This window comes from Battus philenor, unplaced genomic scaffold, assembly GCF_028537555.1.
Source record: "Battus philenor isolate CCGP_79_NKW_IND1 unplaced genomic scaffold, ilBatPhil1.0.hap1 SCAF_12, whole genome shotgun sequence".
NCBI lineage: Eukaryota > Metazoa > Arthropoda > Insecta > Lepidoptera > Papilionidae > Battus > Battus philenor.
Genome location: NW_027181674.1, coordinates 6,777,228 through 6,793,735, shown reverse-complemented (window position 1 = coordinate 6,793,735; position 16,508 = coordinate 6,777,228). Strand labels below are relative to the sequence as shown.

The following is a 16,508-nucleotide window of genomic DNA, read 5'->3' as shown; positions in this document are numbered from 1 at the left end:
GTATATTGTGTTTTAATTTGAGAAAATGTTTATGACAAAACGCGAATATCTCAGGCAAATATACAGGGCATCTAATAATACGAAATAATTAAATATTAAAAAAATATATATCAAAACTTACCCAAGTGGTCAGACAAAGTTGATAAAGTAGGGATATCTTCCAAACTAGAAATATCGGCCGGGTCCGGTTTGTAATTTATCATAGTTTTTGCTATTTTCAGAAGATCAACTTCGTGTTCACCGCAGGCTACTTCCATTACTGAAAAATAGAAATAATAAATTTGTAAAAGTATTCATGAATGAAAACAAAAATTAAGTTAAATGACTATATAATATAAATAATATACTAGTTTTGTCGTTTCAAGCCCTAGACGCCCACTTTAAGTTCACCCCCAAAGATATCTATGGATGGATACATCATAATAACCACGCTTCGCGGGCGGCTTGGCGATCGCAGTGTGGTATTATGGTACGCATAGGACATTGCTGCCCATGCTCTGGAACCTTTATTGTGCAGTGGCAAACCATAATTAACGCACAAAGTGTGAACAATTTAAGATTTGTATTCTGGGAATCAAACTGCAATCTACGATCACAAGTTTCGGTCCTTACTGTTAGGCTACTGCTCAGTACCTTGCTAGTTAGATTAAATTTAATAAATAAAGAAGAGCAATTACTCCTGGTACAAGTATTGCTATGGTAAAAAAGTAATAAAACTTGTCGTAGTTAATGATATATTTTATAAGTATTTTCGTATTTTTATTGTAAGAATGCAATGGTAATATATGACACTAATATTGCAATTTTCATGATGAAAATATCACGATGTTACTTGTGAGACCATTTATTTGCATTACACATATTTGAAAATCTAGACAAACTATTAAATTATGACGTTTTTTTATTAATGAATCTGATATAATCAAGGGTCAAAATTTTAACTATTTTGTGCACATTTAAATTTTTTTTTTCGACCTGAGGCAAAGTTTTGAAACTTCTGTTTCGCCTGATGTTAAGTGATGACGATGCCTACAATGTTATGTGCTTGCCTAGAAAAAAACTATTCCTTATTACCTTTGATTTGAAGTCTTCCATGTTATAGTCAGCTGAAAACACCTACGCCGGTAGGTCGTTTTTTAATTAAAAACAGAACACGAAATTATTGCTAAGTAATATCTGGTTGGCGCTTGATTTAAATGTATATATATTTAATGTGGCATTATAGTGTCATTAGATGCTTAGTCTAGAATTCTTAGCAGCAACGATACTTGAGGGCTACCTCAGAATTCACCGGAGGGAGGGTACTAAGCTTTAAGATTCCTAGGCTCTATGAGCACAAAGGATTTCGGCTTGGATCATCAGAAAAATCTCCTTTTCATCGCCTCCAATTATTGCATCATGTGTTGCGAAACACATCTTTTGGAAAGGCATGGTATGTTAAACATAACGCGTGCTCAATTTTGATTATGATTCGTGTGATAATGGAGTTTAATTACATGATTGTTTTATAGGTGAACACCTATGGGGGAAGCCTACGTTCAGCAATGTACGCTCTTCGACTGCAGTGATGACGATGATGAAATTTTATATAAAGATTATACTACAATTTTAAACAAAACTTTGTGCTTATTTACTTCTAAAAATACCATTTGTGGGTGATTGGTTATAGATGGAAAAGTTTTAAAAAGGGAGATAGCATTATAAATGTATGGTATGGCCTTATCCAAAAATCAATGGTCTCAGAAATAACAAATAATGATAATGTGATAAGATCGCCCATTATACTTTTTTGTTTATTATTATGAAACTGTTTAAATGTATCTTAACGTGTACAATAAAAACACACATACAACTAAATATTAAATTAATATATAAAATAAAAAGAAACAGTGATTTAAAAATTCGATAATTACATATAAAAATTAATTATTTTTGTTTATTGTTATATATTAATGCAATATATTTTAGAGTGATCACTTTATACAGACTGATTGAAAATAGGTGTAAAATGTTTAAAGCTTTTATTCATGTTAAACACTCTGTATTCTTACGCATTATTTATTTAAAAACATTACTATATTTTAATGATATTTTTAATATGTGATGGAAAAAAGATAATCACTGTTTGTTTTCTGAACAATTTTTACTTTTGTGATTCTAATACTTGTTTTAAACAATGGGAATATTTATCATTGTCTACGTGTTATTGTCAAATTATCTATGGATGAATTAGAGATAATTAACGGAGGACAAGTTCGCGAGATAATAACAAAAAAATTCAAAAAACAATTAATTAAAATAAACTTTTAGGCATAATAATATCAACTTATCTGATATAAAAATATACCTCAATTCCTTCAATTATAAATATCATCATAGTATGGTTGATAGCGTTGACTTTGGGATTCCGGAAATAATAATATTTCATAAATACAAATGGAAATATATTTTTGACGTGCATAATAAAATGCCGGTACAAACATCATTTCAAAATAGTTAAATTCGTTGACGAGAATATAATATGGCGAGGATAACTTAGAACGGTAATTGGAGTTCGATGTGCGTAGAGTACTCCTAGTATATGTGCGATTATCAATTTTCAGAAACTGACATAAAGGTCTGTTTTGTTTGTGATTATATATTGTACATCTGGCATACTTATCTTTATTATATTCCGAGCGTTGTAAATCCTACAAAAGCAAATATGGAATGATTCTTGATTAGACAGGCAATACTTTGATTTACTTCAATCGGTAAGTTGTTGTGTGTGAACGTCTTATGGCTTATTTTTGTTGTAAAATACTTTACAATTTTGCTATTTATTTTTAGAGGTCAGTGTTATTCATCAAGTTTAGAAACTATTTCAAAAAGAATTATTGTTAAAAAGGAAGTCGTGTAGGGAAACATACAGTAATGTGTTGACAGGGAAGACATTAGAAGTGTTTGTTTTGTGTCCGTACTTCCTTTGCTATTAATAATCTATGACGCTGACATGCGTTACAAATTATACGGAAAAGAACGTAGCACTTAATTATAACCACAGACAGCTAAAACAGTATTATATATATACAGTATACGTTTAAATTTAATATTAATTCAATATTTGTGGATAAATTGTGAAAGGAATAGTTATATATGAAAACTGGTGTATTTTCATGTAGGCCACGGCTCACCAGTGAGCTATCACTCGCTAAGCCATTTAAGCCATGGAGTCTCAAGTGAGGTGCGTAAGTCATCAGAAACTACACATATTGTAACTATCAGACATAACGTGCACAGAAGTGAGCCTTGTGACTATTTTACCAAACTACGCATAGTTTTTCTATGTAATTAAAACATTAAGGTTTTTTGCTTAATCGCCAAAATTAGATGTTTAAGTCACTATATCTTTTATAAAATGTTATATATTTTACAAAATAAATCTTTATAATAAAAATAATCGATTTTCTGATTTTGGCTTGGCCCGAATGGAGTAATACGTTGGGTTCACCGGTAGGTCGTAAAGCATACAACGTGTTTATGGCAAAGTTCAATTACTAGCACAATTACAATTTAAAATTACAAAATTTTAATTAGGCATGAGAACATTCTTCTTCCTCCTGGCACCGAATCCCTCACTGACTGTTTTTTCGCGTGACTGTTTTTGGAAAATTTGTCACGCACTATGTTACGCCATAATAGTACCATGAGATTCATGGGAATATTTAGGTGAAAAATGACTTACGAAAATCGGCAGGATTGTGATAAGGCGGGCAACGCAAATCGGCGCTTGATAATGCTGGCAAGAGGTGCTTCCTTGGTCCTGAATATAACGTACTCCCGTTAGCGAGACAGTAAACTGTATCTATCTTCTCGAAGAGTAAAGCAGACGGCTGATGAATAGTTGCTATCAATGTTCTACCGCCTCTCGCCAATCCGTTAAGCAACGTTATTAGAGACGTTGACGCTGAAGAGTCTAAGCCACTGGAAAAGTAATACAGGACAATTGAATTATTTTATTACAATAAAATCGTTCCTATACAGTCAGTCATCGTCATCATAATTTTAGCCGTGGGACGTCTATTGATGGGCGAAAACCTTCCACATTGATTTCCAATAGGACAAGTAGGGAGCAGGGGACCTGTAACAATCTTAGCAAGATCGTTTGTCTTTGTGAGCAGACGGCCTGATCTACGCTTGCCTGTCCATGACTCCGATGCCTTATGAACCTAACGGTCATTCACTCTGAGCGCTATGTGGCCTGCCCATAGCCACTTTAACTTAACAACCCGCATGGCTATATCGGTTATTTATATGCGTCTTCGGATCTCTCATTTCTGATCCAAACTCGTAGATATATCCCGAGCCTAATGCTCTTCATGGCTTGTTGAGCAACTACCATTGTAAGCTATCCAATAACACCCGAAAAAAGAGATCATATTTCTCTGACTTACGTCATCATTGGTCACACACATCGATAGTAGACCTTAGTCTCAAGATACATAAAGATCTAATTTGTTTACAGTAAATACCACAAAATGCATCAGTTTTATTAAGAACTTACTTAGCTTAGCTTAGATATAAAATTCGGACTGGCTTCAATTACTATTAGGTATCATGTTCAATAAGTACAAACATATATTTTTTTTTAATTTTTAATCAGATACTCCGAGATATTTAATTACTTGTTAAACAAAAACTGCTTTACTCGCATGCATAGTGTGCATGCGAGTAAAGCAGCATAATTAATAATTAAAATACCAGACAAGCTTGAAAAAATACATGCTAATTTGATTACACAATTATGTTACGAAATAAAATTTGAGAATAAAGAAAATACAGGGAACTGAAAAAAAATGCGTGTAAATAAATTATAAAATTTGCTTTACACCAATTATTTATTTAAGAATTTATTGATTTTTGAATATTTGTCATCAAATCATCTCTTGTTTTACGATTTTATAAATAATTTTTAAAGTTAATGATAAAATTAGTTCTATTTACTAGAATATCTCTACAATACATCATAGACTTGGGTTTTCTTCAGTTCAAATCTAAAATTATATTATTAAATAAATCTTATTACAGCTTTCAGGAGTTATAAGTTGATCGAAATGTACGGGACTTGGTTTATTAACTCACGTGCATTATTATGCAACAAATTTTGTAAAATTTCATTTAAAAAGAACAAGTGTTGTTCCGAGTCGAGTCCGAGAATTTTGAGCCGGTGAGTTTGCTATTTATAATATTAAAATAATTGACGATTCAAAAGTGCGTTGTAAATGCCTATGTTTGAATAGAGATATTTTGAATTTCAACTTAAAATGTTATGTCCAAAACTTACGTTGTAGGTTCGTCGAGGAACAGCAATGATGGATCAGAGAGTAATTCTAGTGAAACAGCAAGTCTTCGTCGTTGCCCTCCAGACAAATCACGACACAGGGTTAATGCCGCTCCACTAAGACCCAAAAGAGCGAGAATCTCATACACCTAAAATAAACAAAAGTGCAAATGACTCAACGATATGAGAATATGAGACGATTTGATCGTAGCGCTCAAGCATAACTTAAAATGGCACATCATCATCATTATTTTGTCGGTCTGTAGACACCCACTACAAGGTATTCTGCAAGGCTTTCCTCAAAGACCGCCAAAATTACGGATTTTGCGTTGCACCGCAATTAGAGACTATCAGGGACTTTGACTGTTGTCAGTCTACCTTATCCATAATGCATCTGCTGGTTCGTGGTCGCTACTCGAGAACCTTGGTCGTGATTGTAACTTAATAAATAAATCTTTTGTGACTTAATAATAAATGAATGATGATGATTAGCTCTTATTGCAAACATATTGTATTGTGGTTTGAAAAACGTACAGTTGTGGATTTAAAGAAGCACATCTCCCTGTAGCTGTGGTTATATTTTATAATGTGTAGTCTTTTGAGAATTTCTCTCTGTTTATAGTAATGTATTAATGTAGACTACTATTGAGATAAAATAATGGCTTTTTTTCTAATTAATGGTGTCATTATTGGGACAAGAGACAAAAGACGGTCGGTAATCGATTGCAGATTTAATGTACAATTATGGTTAACATCGTTGTAATTATCTTAGATTTAGAGTTTTTAAAAGTGTTACTTCGTAATGATAATTGAGTTTTTAAACTGAGTCATGATAACTTTGTGTACATCGATGGTTGATTGTCAATGATTCAGAGACTTTCTCTTACTTTCTCTTTTCTCTCGTGCGATGTAAAGTCGGCCAGTTTAAGTGCTGCTGCTAGAGACATGGACTCGTACACGGTGAGATGTACCCGAAGATCATCGTGCTGGCGTATGTATCGAGCGCCTCCGCGGCAAGTCGACTGTGAGGCGCATGTTTGTACGCCATTGACCTTTATTTCACCTTTTGCCCCTTTTGTTCTGGAAGTGGAACGAACAATCTACTTAAATGACTGATTTAGGCAATTTACGTATTTAAAACCCATAAAGATCTAAGAAGATACAAAATAATACACTCAAACAAAAAACTTGTCTGTAATATCTATTTAATATTTCTGATGACGCAAAAGTTTTTTTTTTTATATTAATTAATGATAAACGTCTAATCATTTTTCATCCGAATTTTTTGCAATTTGCGTGAAACGTTTTAAGTTTTCCCACGTTTAAAGTTTTTTTACTGATTTTTATGGTGTGACAATTGTTCAAGTTCGTACAATAATAAACAAGTCTATTGTTTGTGTTCAAAATTACCAAATCTAAAATTCTAATCATTATCTTAGACTTCAGATGTATTATAAAGTTGGTATACTCTAATTAGATCGATAAAGGGCGGTGCACGTAAACAATGACTTTTATGTTTATGCGGTTGTGTAAAGAAAATTATTGACTTGCATACTGATTTATGATTCAGGGCAATTAAAGGTGTCTTGGTCTTTAACCTCTCACAATAAATAGAATATATTAGGCGTTAAGCAAAGACGATGGATACCGGAGACAAGTACGTTGAATGTAAAAATAATATTACATTTTCAAATAATACTTACGAATACCCAGCGAGAATGTTTAAAAGTGTTGTTTTGCCAGCTCCTGATGGTCCCATGATTGCCGTCAATTCACCTGGCTTAAAACAGCCGCTTACTCCTTTCAGTATATGTTTTGGAACTAGAAATAATAAAATAAAATTATGACTGCTGACAACAATGAAATAAAATTATGAATGAACTGAAGAACCATGTGACAATGACACTAAAATTTAGGTTCAGCAACGTATTAATGAGTGTGTTTTTTTAAATGGCCCCCTTGAAAATCTATGTATTGTTGTATATTGTGAAACTAGACGGCAAGTTTGCCGATCCCTGGTTTTGTTGTTTAGGTATTTTTGTAAGATTACTTACTTATGATATAAACATACTTTTGATACCAAAAAAATATTTCATTGAATACTAATAAAACTAGCTAGATCTGTTTTTGATCATTTTAATAGTAAACAGTATTTTTAATACAGGGATTTTTGATGCCTAAACCTCTCGTTCTTTGCGTGCAGTTGTATGCGAATTCCAATCGGTCCTAAAGAAATAAATCTCTTGGAGAGGCCTATGTACAGCAGTGGACGTGTTATGGCTGAAATGATCATTAAGATGGTGTTTGATAAACGATTCCGTGTAATTCTGCATTTGAAAAACAGAGATATTACTAGAAAACACACATCTGACCTCATTTGTTAGAAATAACTAGCTATGAATGTGTTTATATGGCGGCAAAATGTCAGACAATGAAAATATACATTTAATGTAGTTTCGTGACCTAGAAAAAGTTTTTTTTTTTTGTGAAAAATTATGCGGTTAGCGTAAGAAAATGAAACTAACATTGAACCAGATAATGTAATAAAAAACGCGTCCACTTTATCCGTTCCTTTCACTTGGAAACAATAAAGCAGTTGAAAAATCACTATAAATAATAACTCTAGCGAATGAAGTATGTTACGACCAAGAATGACAGTAGTCCCGGTTACATTACTAGCAATGCACAATTAAACCAATGAACATCGCTAATATCTCAATTTGGTTCATGACAGATTGTTTGAATCTTTAACTATCAGGCTACTAGCTGCCATGACAAAATTTCTGCAGCAAGAAGTCATTGACCTGTGGCCTTTCAATGGAAAGAAATAAATAATGTAACATTTTTCTGAGTGATCAATTTATTTATTGCTTAACTTTGAAATAAATTTTGTGACAGAAATAATGAACGATACAGCTATTAAAAAATAAATTTGCAGCGTGTTTACTGTCAAATGCGCGAAGTTTATAGCGAACTGTTTAATTGGTAGTTTCAATATTTACTATATTTTCTGAAATTTTAAAAGTTTTTTTTTTTTTAATAACCGTCGTTTGGGATTTAGGAAACAAAAAAGGTTAATGAAATCGGTAAAGTCGATTTTAAATCAAGGCGTGACGAAGAGAAAGAGCGATTAATTTTTACACATGTTGATATTACAGACCGCAAACTATAGATTACATCGCTTTTATTAGAGGCAAAACAAAATAATAATAATTTTAATTTACCTCAATTTAATTGCGTGTCATATATCATGACTGTTTAAGGAAATGCTATTTAACATTTTATTATAAAACTGGTAGTACATTGTGTCAGTTAATAATTACGCTAAAATCCACAGTAATTTTTGTATTGCATAACATTTTTGATATAACGCAATATTCCTTTTAAACAAATCTGTTAGCAACAGAGCGTCTATAATGAGTTTGAGGTTGAATATAACAAATAAAAAGAAATAGAGAAAGAATATTTATCATATTAAACTTACAAATTGCATTAAAGTGGAATAAAGGTTTTGTTGTATTACAGATTGTATAAAAAGAACTAGCTTTATCTCTTTCTGTCATATTAACCATTTGTTTGTTTTTGTCACAATTTTCAAATTGTTCAAGTTTCACGGAATTTGCTAAAGAAATATATTCACGATCATACGGCGTTGCCAGTACACGTCTTTCAATTTTTTTCATCATCATTTCAATCGTTGGACGTAGATGTTAGACATTGGCCTTGTAATTGATTCGATTATTTTGAACATATTCGATCGCTTGGAAGCGTCTCATATCCAGCTTTTTTCGATGACTTTAATAAAGTTGTTTGTCTATCTTGTGGGCTAGGTCGAGTACTTTCGTTAATCTACGGACCACCTCATTCCTGATATGATCTTGTAGGATAATTTCAAGCATAGACCTCTCCATGGCTCGTTGAGCGACTGAGTTGTGCCAATGAGGCCCGAAGTGAGAGATCACGTCTAAGAGCTGTAAATCATCACTGGTAGTTATATTGTTGTTTATTAAGTACAGTATACGAATTAGTTCCTTGAATGTGATAAGCAATATAATCATTAATTTTTAATTAACGATTTGCGTAAATATTCATTGCATACAATCAAAAAGTAATGCCATAGTTTTCAGAGTCCATTTTTGTTTAGAGATATTTATGCATAAAAACAGGTCACGGCGACCGGTTTATTGACATAAACGATTATTCTGTAAACAAATAAAAAATAACATTTAATCATTCGTCCTATAATAGTCCTTCAAAATTAAACGTATGAATAATTTTGAAAGAATATTATGGATCGTAATATGATATAATGTTATTTTTGGATTTGTTTAATGTATCATTACTACAGTACATGTTAATTATATTTATACTAAGCTAATTTATTTATAGACGTCTAAGAAAAACAATCACTAGTTTCCAGTGAAAGCCAAATTCGGTGAAATAAGTAATATAACGACCCAAGCCAAGGTCTTTGTTGGACTTTTCGAGCTCACTTACTGCTCGCGCTCACTACGCGCCTTTATTGCTCTATTAATTAACCCGGGCTTAAAGTTATAAATGGTATAACTCATAATATTATGAAAAAGTACCTGTTGTGCTTTATGTTTTTGTGAAACAAGAGAAGGAAATTATTTACTTCTCTAAAAATTATATCGACTAGGTGTTCTCCGGTTCTTCAGGAACATTCTTCGAACCAAAATTGAAGGATTTTAAAACACAAATGTAAGTTTAAGCAATTGGAATAGCGGTTATTGTTTCTCGAATCTTTTGCTTTAATTCAGCAAGTTATATAAGGCTCTACTTTTAAGATAATTCCATTAAAAATACAAATATAAGCTTAGTGATGGCCACTCAATGTTACCTTTTAATAAACTTTCTTGTGAACAGTTTTTGTATGATCTCCATGGTGGAATTGATGAGTGTAATAAGTGGCTCTGTCCTGCAGGAATGAAGTCAAGGAGTCCACCAATCGAGCTCTTGAAATTTTTATTGCAAGAAATTATTTAAAACGTAAGTGTGATTTTTTTTGTGGTACGCTCATTAAAACGTTTATATATAGATATAAAAGCATATTTAAATACGATATATATGCTAAAGTAACTGCAAATTGACAGGCCGTCGTAGTACCATATATTTGTTCTTACCAATTTCCGTATAATTGACATCTTTTATAAATAAAAAAAATAAGTATGTACAAAGTATCTATTCTTTATGGCATTGTGTATCGATAGGCGTGCGCGGACTACGTTATGATTGACGTCAGTGAGTTGGCGCACGTAGCGCTCGACGCGTCGAACTAATTTATATTCTCATTGATTCACAATGATTTAGTTTAATCGTGTCGCAAGACATGTAGGTTGTAATAAAATACGTATAAAATAAGTTCAGTTACGAAACATTTGTAAGCATTTCAGTAATTACACTTTAGTAATACACAAAAAAATTAGACCGGACAACCTTTGATCCTATACATATTTGAAATAAAAAACTGAATTGGCATATTGTCTTTGATGGTCGGTAGTCTTTAAAACAAGTTAATATTAATGCCTTATTAAATTAGTGGAATAAATATTTTTGTATTTGTAAATTGCAGGATTCCCATGCAATAGGCTATTCATTTTTACGTAAGCACTGCCACATATAGAACAGTGGTAGCCCAGCTCAGCGTTAGAGGACTGGGGCTTCTTTTGCGAATCTTATATAATTCATATTTTATGCATTAATTATAAAGAATTGCCACTGCTAATAAAGAAGTTACCAAAGAATGGACAGCAACGTTCTCTGCGTATCATAATATCACACTGCGATCGCCAATTTGCCTCCCGAACGTTTATGGTATATACTCTATATAACAGGTTGTCAAATATCTCCCTTCCGCGTTTTTGCTCTTTATTCAATGCTTTATAAAAAGTGTTACAGTGATCGGATTTAGTTCAAATATGCGCCGATTTGTTCGATAATCTGTTTCCATCTAGACGGCAACTTCATAATACCTCCCTCGTAGAAGCCCCCCTCCTTATTTGCGAAGAACTCGGACAGCCACTTTTCACAAACCTCTTTTGAGTTCAACTTTACACCACCAAGGGCGTTCGCCATGGACAGGAACAGGTGGTAATCACTTGGCGCTATGTCCGGGCTATATGGTGGATGTGATAAAACCTCCCATCCGAGCTCCCGTAGCTTCTGACGAGTCATCAACGAAGTGTGTGGTCTGGCGTTGTCCTGGTGGAACACTACACCCTTCCTGTTGGCCAATTCTGGACGCTTCTGGTCGATCGCCTGCTTCAAGCGGTCCAGTTGTTCGCAGTAGATGGTAGAATTAAGCGTCTGGCCATATGCAAGCAGCTTATTGTGGATGATTCCCTTCCAATCCCACCAAACACACAGCAAAACCTTCCTGGCCGTCAATCCCGGCTTGGCCACTCTTTGGGACGATTCACCGGCCTTCGACCACGACCGTTTTTGCTTGATATTGTCGTATGTGATCCATTTTTCGTCGCCAGTCACCATCCGCTTCAAGAATGGGTCGAGTTCGTTCCGTTTCAGCAGCATATCGCAGGGGTTGATTCGGTCCAGAAGGTTTTTTTGCGTCAAATCATGCGGCACCCAAACATCAAGCTTTTTTTTGTATCCAGCCTTCTGCAGATGGTTTAAAATGGTTTGGTGACTAACTCCCATCTCCTGGGCGATGTCACGAGATGCCGTATTTGTCGTCACAGGTCTTCCGCCGGCTGGCTTATCCATGGTGTCGTTTTCGCCGGCTCTGAATCGTCGAAACCATTCCTCCGCGGTTCGAAGTGATAGAGTACCATCCCCCAAAACACCATTAATCTCACGGAACGTTTCTCTAGCGGATTTGCCTTTAACGAAGGAAAACTTTAAAATAGCGCGAGTTTCGGCGTTAGTGAACTCCATGTTTACACGTCTATAACTGTTGAACGCAATATTCAAACTAATCATGCATAGCGTCGTTTTGTAGGTTATGTCAAGACCTTTCAAATTATGTGTAGTATTGCCAGATACGAGCTCTGCAGCGCTTTGTACATAGCCGCGAAATTCAAAAGACAAAAAGGCGGAAGGGAGATATTTGACAACCTTTTATATCTTTGTGGGCAGTCTATGCTTTGCAATATGCGCCTATGGGCTGAAAAGTTGACAGCGACGATTGCCTAATAAATTGTGATTTTGGTCTATATAAATATATTAAACTTATGTGATTTCCCATTATAATAATTTTAATTTTCAATGTATGATTTCTAAGATTAAAACTGATTACATCGTCTGTTTAGAAGTTCTATAAGTATTTATTCCGTAAAATTTTGGATAGTTAGATGAACATTGTAAATTTATTCAACTAGACACTCATTTTTTTTTATTAACATGGTGCTCTGTATTTTGTACTGTATACGTATTGAAAGATTTAATGTTAATACTATGCTATAACAATAGATAGTTGTAATGGTTACATGTATAAAATAAGGCTTAATTATATGAAATTTCATGACATTCGTTACGTTTTACATACACAGACTCTTTTAGAACAGCGGAGGTCAACTTTTTTTCAAATCAAGTGTGCAATAAAATTAATATGTGAATTTTTTTGTTCGGCGGGGGCATGATTTTTTTTTGTTTTATTTTAGGTAGAAGAAAGAATAAAAATTATTATCCATTAACCTTGCAGTAATAAGAAATAAATTTGAACTTTGATACTGTATTTCATCATATAATATTTCATAGCTGAGACTGTATATTGATAGTGTTTTTAAAGACATTTTTAAAAACTTAATTATACACAGATTTGTTTCTATCTACTTTAACGTTATTTGTATATGGTTAAGAAAAGAAATGATTTACGACTCGGAAACGAGGAATTCAGCTTTGGGCCTTATTGGTATGCTTACAGTCGTTTAACGAGCGATGGAAAGAGCCATGCACAGGATTTTTCTACGAAACCCAAACAGGAATGAGTATTTCAGTGTAGGAACGATAGTAATTGGTAAGTTGAAATGGTAGTGGCCAGGCCATATAGCGCGAACAAAATATGGCCGCTGGGTCTTATAACTCTGGAGAAGCAACCACGGACCGGCAAGCCTAGCATAAGAAGTTGGATAGACGATTATTAAGATCGTCGGAAGTCACTGGCCGCTTATCAGTTCTATAGAAAATCTAACGAAAGTCTCATGTCCAACCGTAGGGGTCTGAAATGATTTTGGAAATCTTGCAGCAGATGCATTACAGATCAACCGTGGACGCACTTGCGTTCGCAGGTGCGGTTTTAGCGAATATAGTAATAGAGGTAAACCTAATTATTTCACTCATCACGTTTACGGAACTAATAATTCTTATTTGTATATACATCAGTGACATACATTGTAATTGTAAAATTTTATATCGTTTGTATTCATTGGTAAATTATTCGCGTGTAATCACACAACACACACAATATCGACTTATTTATTATAATAATGTACATTATTATAATGCCTAGTATGATAATGTATTCCATAGCAGGTTTAGATTCATAGCAGGTTGCTTATTCCGCGTCTGATTTTAAATTAAGGTTATAGGTCAGGGGATAGTGAGATGAAAGGAATCTGCATGTGCCTCGTTATGTTGGCAGACCTTTTAAATTTTTCGCGTGGTTGATGTCATTTCTTAACGAACAGAAGATTCATATTTTTATTTGGTTATCATAAAACTGTTACGTTATTTTGCCTGCCTTTAGTATGTAAATTATATTATTAAATTTTATTAAAGGATCAATTACCTTAAAGGTTAGTAAACTCAAATCCATTTTTATTGTATTTATACACGACCAAATTATATGTTTATGCTTTAAAATATACCATATTTAATTATTTAAGGTTATGAAATAATGTATGGATACATTTTAAATCGAGTTATTGTTAAGTAGAGTTCAAAACGTCGAAAGACGCTAGTTGCAGGTCGCTTCCAACTGGTCGTATAGGACATCTATGGGAGAGGTCATTGTGGTATCCGGTAGTGGATGCCCTACAGCTGAAATTATGACGATAATCAAAGTTGAAATAACAGACTGTTATACATATAAACTACAAAATTAAACATCACTTTAAGCTTAATTACGTTTAAACTACTGTAAATTATATGCCAATGAAATGACCACTGTAAACACTTTTGTTTTCTTTTTTTCAGTAAATGAATATTTTTAGTGGTAAATAAATTTCATGAGGTGTTCGTTCATATTTTGAGGTTTTAAAAGCAATTGTGTAATGTTATTTACTATAACATTTAATGCAATTATTTCTACATCAGTTTCTGTTGACTGTGGAAACCCAGTGATTTCCTCGTAATGATTTGTAGATGACACTTCATAGAATTCCGTATAAAAAGCACGTTAATTTTATGTATGAGTTATTACTTATAATATTTTTTGTTTGCGAACATCCTCCTTTGTTTCTACATGTCTTTGTAGACTTTATTAATGATACGTGTCATAAAATATGTTCTCTCATTATTTTTATACAATTGGAGAATTTTTTACATTTTTTTTAATTTACAGTTAAAGAAAATTATACTTTTTATAAGGTAAAAGATCATTCTGTACAGAGGTTATCATTCGCGTGGTCTCAATAGAGTTTTGAAAGTTATATGTGGAAAGATTATTTTGTCAATAGTATAAGCATAAAAAAAAAACAAGATAAACAAAAGCCACATCAATTTTTCGAAAGAAGAATCAAAAATAAAAATATATGAAAGCCTTTTTCTATTCTGGAAGCAGCTTCTGATTGGAAACTTATGATTTGCACAAATGAGAAACAATATAGAATCCCGGAGGATATGGCGGTTACGTCATCTAAACCCTACTTATTCGTATTCTCAAAAACTTTGCTAAACGCCAAAACATTTTAAAGTGATTTCTTTAAGTCTGTTACGGTGGCCATCAGCCACGTATACCGTACTCGACCCTTCTCTCTACAACGCGATGGACTTTATATCTTGATTTCAGCTTTTGAAATTTTATATACTTAATATTAATACTATAAACTTTAAAAATTATTACTTTTAGTTTTTAGTATATGATTGTATTACATAATAAAAATATTTAATGTCATTTATTCGTTTTTTCATATTCATTTTTTACCCATTACACGCTCACTGCGCGGCATAGGCAGGCATTCCCCGAAGATAGTCACGAGGACCGGTTTTGCGCTGACCGTATCCAGCGACTTCCTGCAACTTTAACTATATCATCGGTTCACTAGGAGGTTCATTACAGTAATACATTTATTTGTTCATCTCAATTTATATAAATAAAAATTAAATACCAAATCAGTTGCTAAACGCTAAATTTGAAAACGACTATTCGGCTAAGTTTTTTCATATAATATTTTCGTATGGATAGAGAAAAATAGTAAAATTTTTAGAAAAACATAAAATGTTAATTTTATATTTTTCTAAAAATTTTAGGTTTTTTTCCCATACAAACCCGAGAGTAAATTAAAACGTTTGTTTCTTGCTGTCAAATATTCTACGTCAATCAGAAACAAAAAAACGCGTGTCAAAATATAAAATTACAAAAGTATACAAAAAGTCGTCTAACACAAATTACGCATTAGGGACAAAAATTTATACACAATGTTACTAAAGTCTTATTGTATATGAAATAGCAAATCTATTATTGTGATGAATCGTTTATTTTATATTTGTCGGCGATAATCTAAAATCTTTTGTGAGCAAAAAATTTGTCGAGCTCGGTTAGTCGCAGTGATAATATTTTTTTACACAAGCAAAACTGATATGTTTGGAATTTTTACAATCAGAATGTTCAATAGTTAGGTGACGTTGAGGCTTATAGATGGTATATCTTGTTAGCTAAGTACTTACTTAGCTAACGAAATATACCATTTTTCATAAATAATCACTATCATATACATATACATAGCATATTTATGCTAGCTCGTGCGCTCTATTATATGTTAGTAGCAATGATTAAATGAAACTCATGACACTGACATTGTTTTAAATAGCACAAACAATTTTCTTTCACGTGATCAATATTTATCTAAAGATGTTTGTTTATTGGCGAAACGTTACACGAAAACTAGAAACAAATTGTTTTCCGTTATTCAAACCAACAGCAGTTTCCTGTGAGGCGAAAGGAGCTTAAGAGTTTTCTTTATAGTTAAAATAAAATACTACAGACAAT

The 16,508-nt window shown here is 33.0% G+C and overlaps 1 protein-coding gene across 1 annotated transcript in view; it reads right to left on the bottom strand.

Annotated features, from left to right (window-relative positions):
• LOC137932658 (ATP-binding cassette sub-family G member 1-like) overlaps positions 1 to 16,508 on the bottom strand; it is a 40,613-nt gene that overhangs the window by 5,532 nt on the left and 18,573 nt on the right. Inside the window, exons 3-7 of the mRNA XM_068776286.1 lie at positions 7,024 to 7,141; positions 6,208 to 6,400; positions 5,324 to 5,469; positions 3,725 to 3,963; positions 122 to 259 (exon numbers count right to left, since the gene is read on the bottom strand). Coding sequence (XP_068632387.1) covers positions 122 to 259; positions 3,725 to 3,963; positions 5,324 to 5,469; positions 6,208 to 6,400; positions 7,024 to 7,141 — 834 coding nt within the window. The remainder of the gene's footprint in view (positions 1 to 121; positions 260 to 3,724; positions 3,964 to 5,323; positions 5,470 to 6,207; positions 6,401 to 7,023; positions 7,142 to 16,508) is intronic.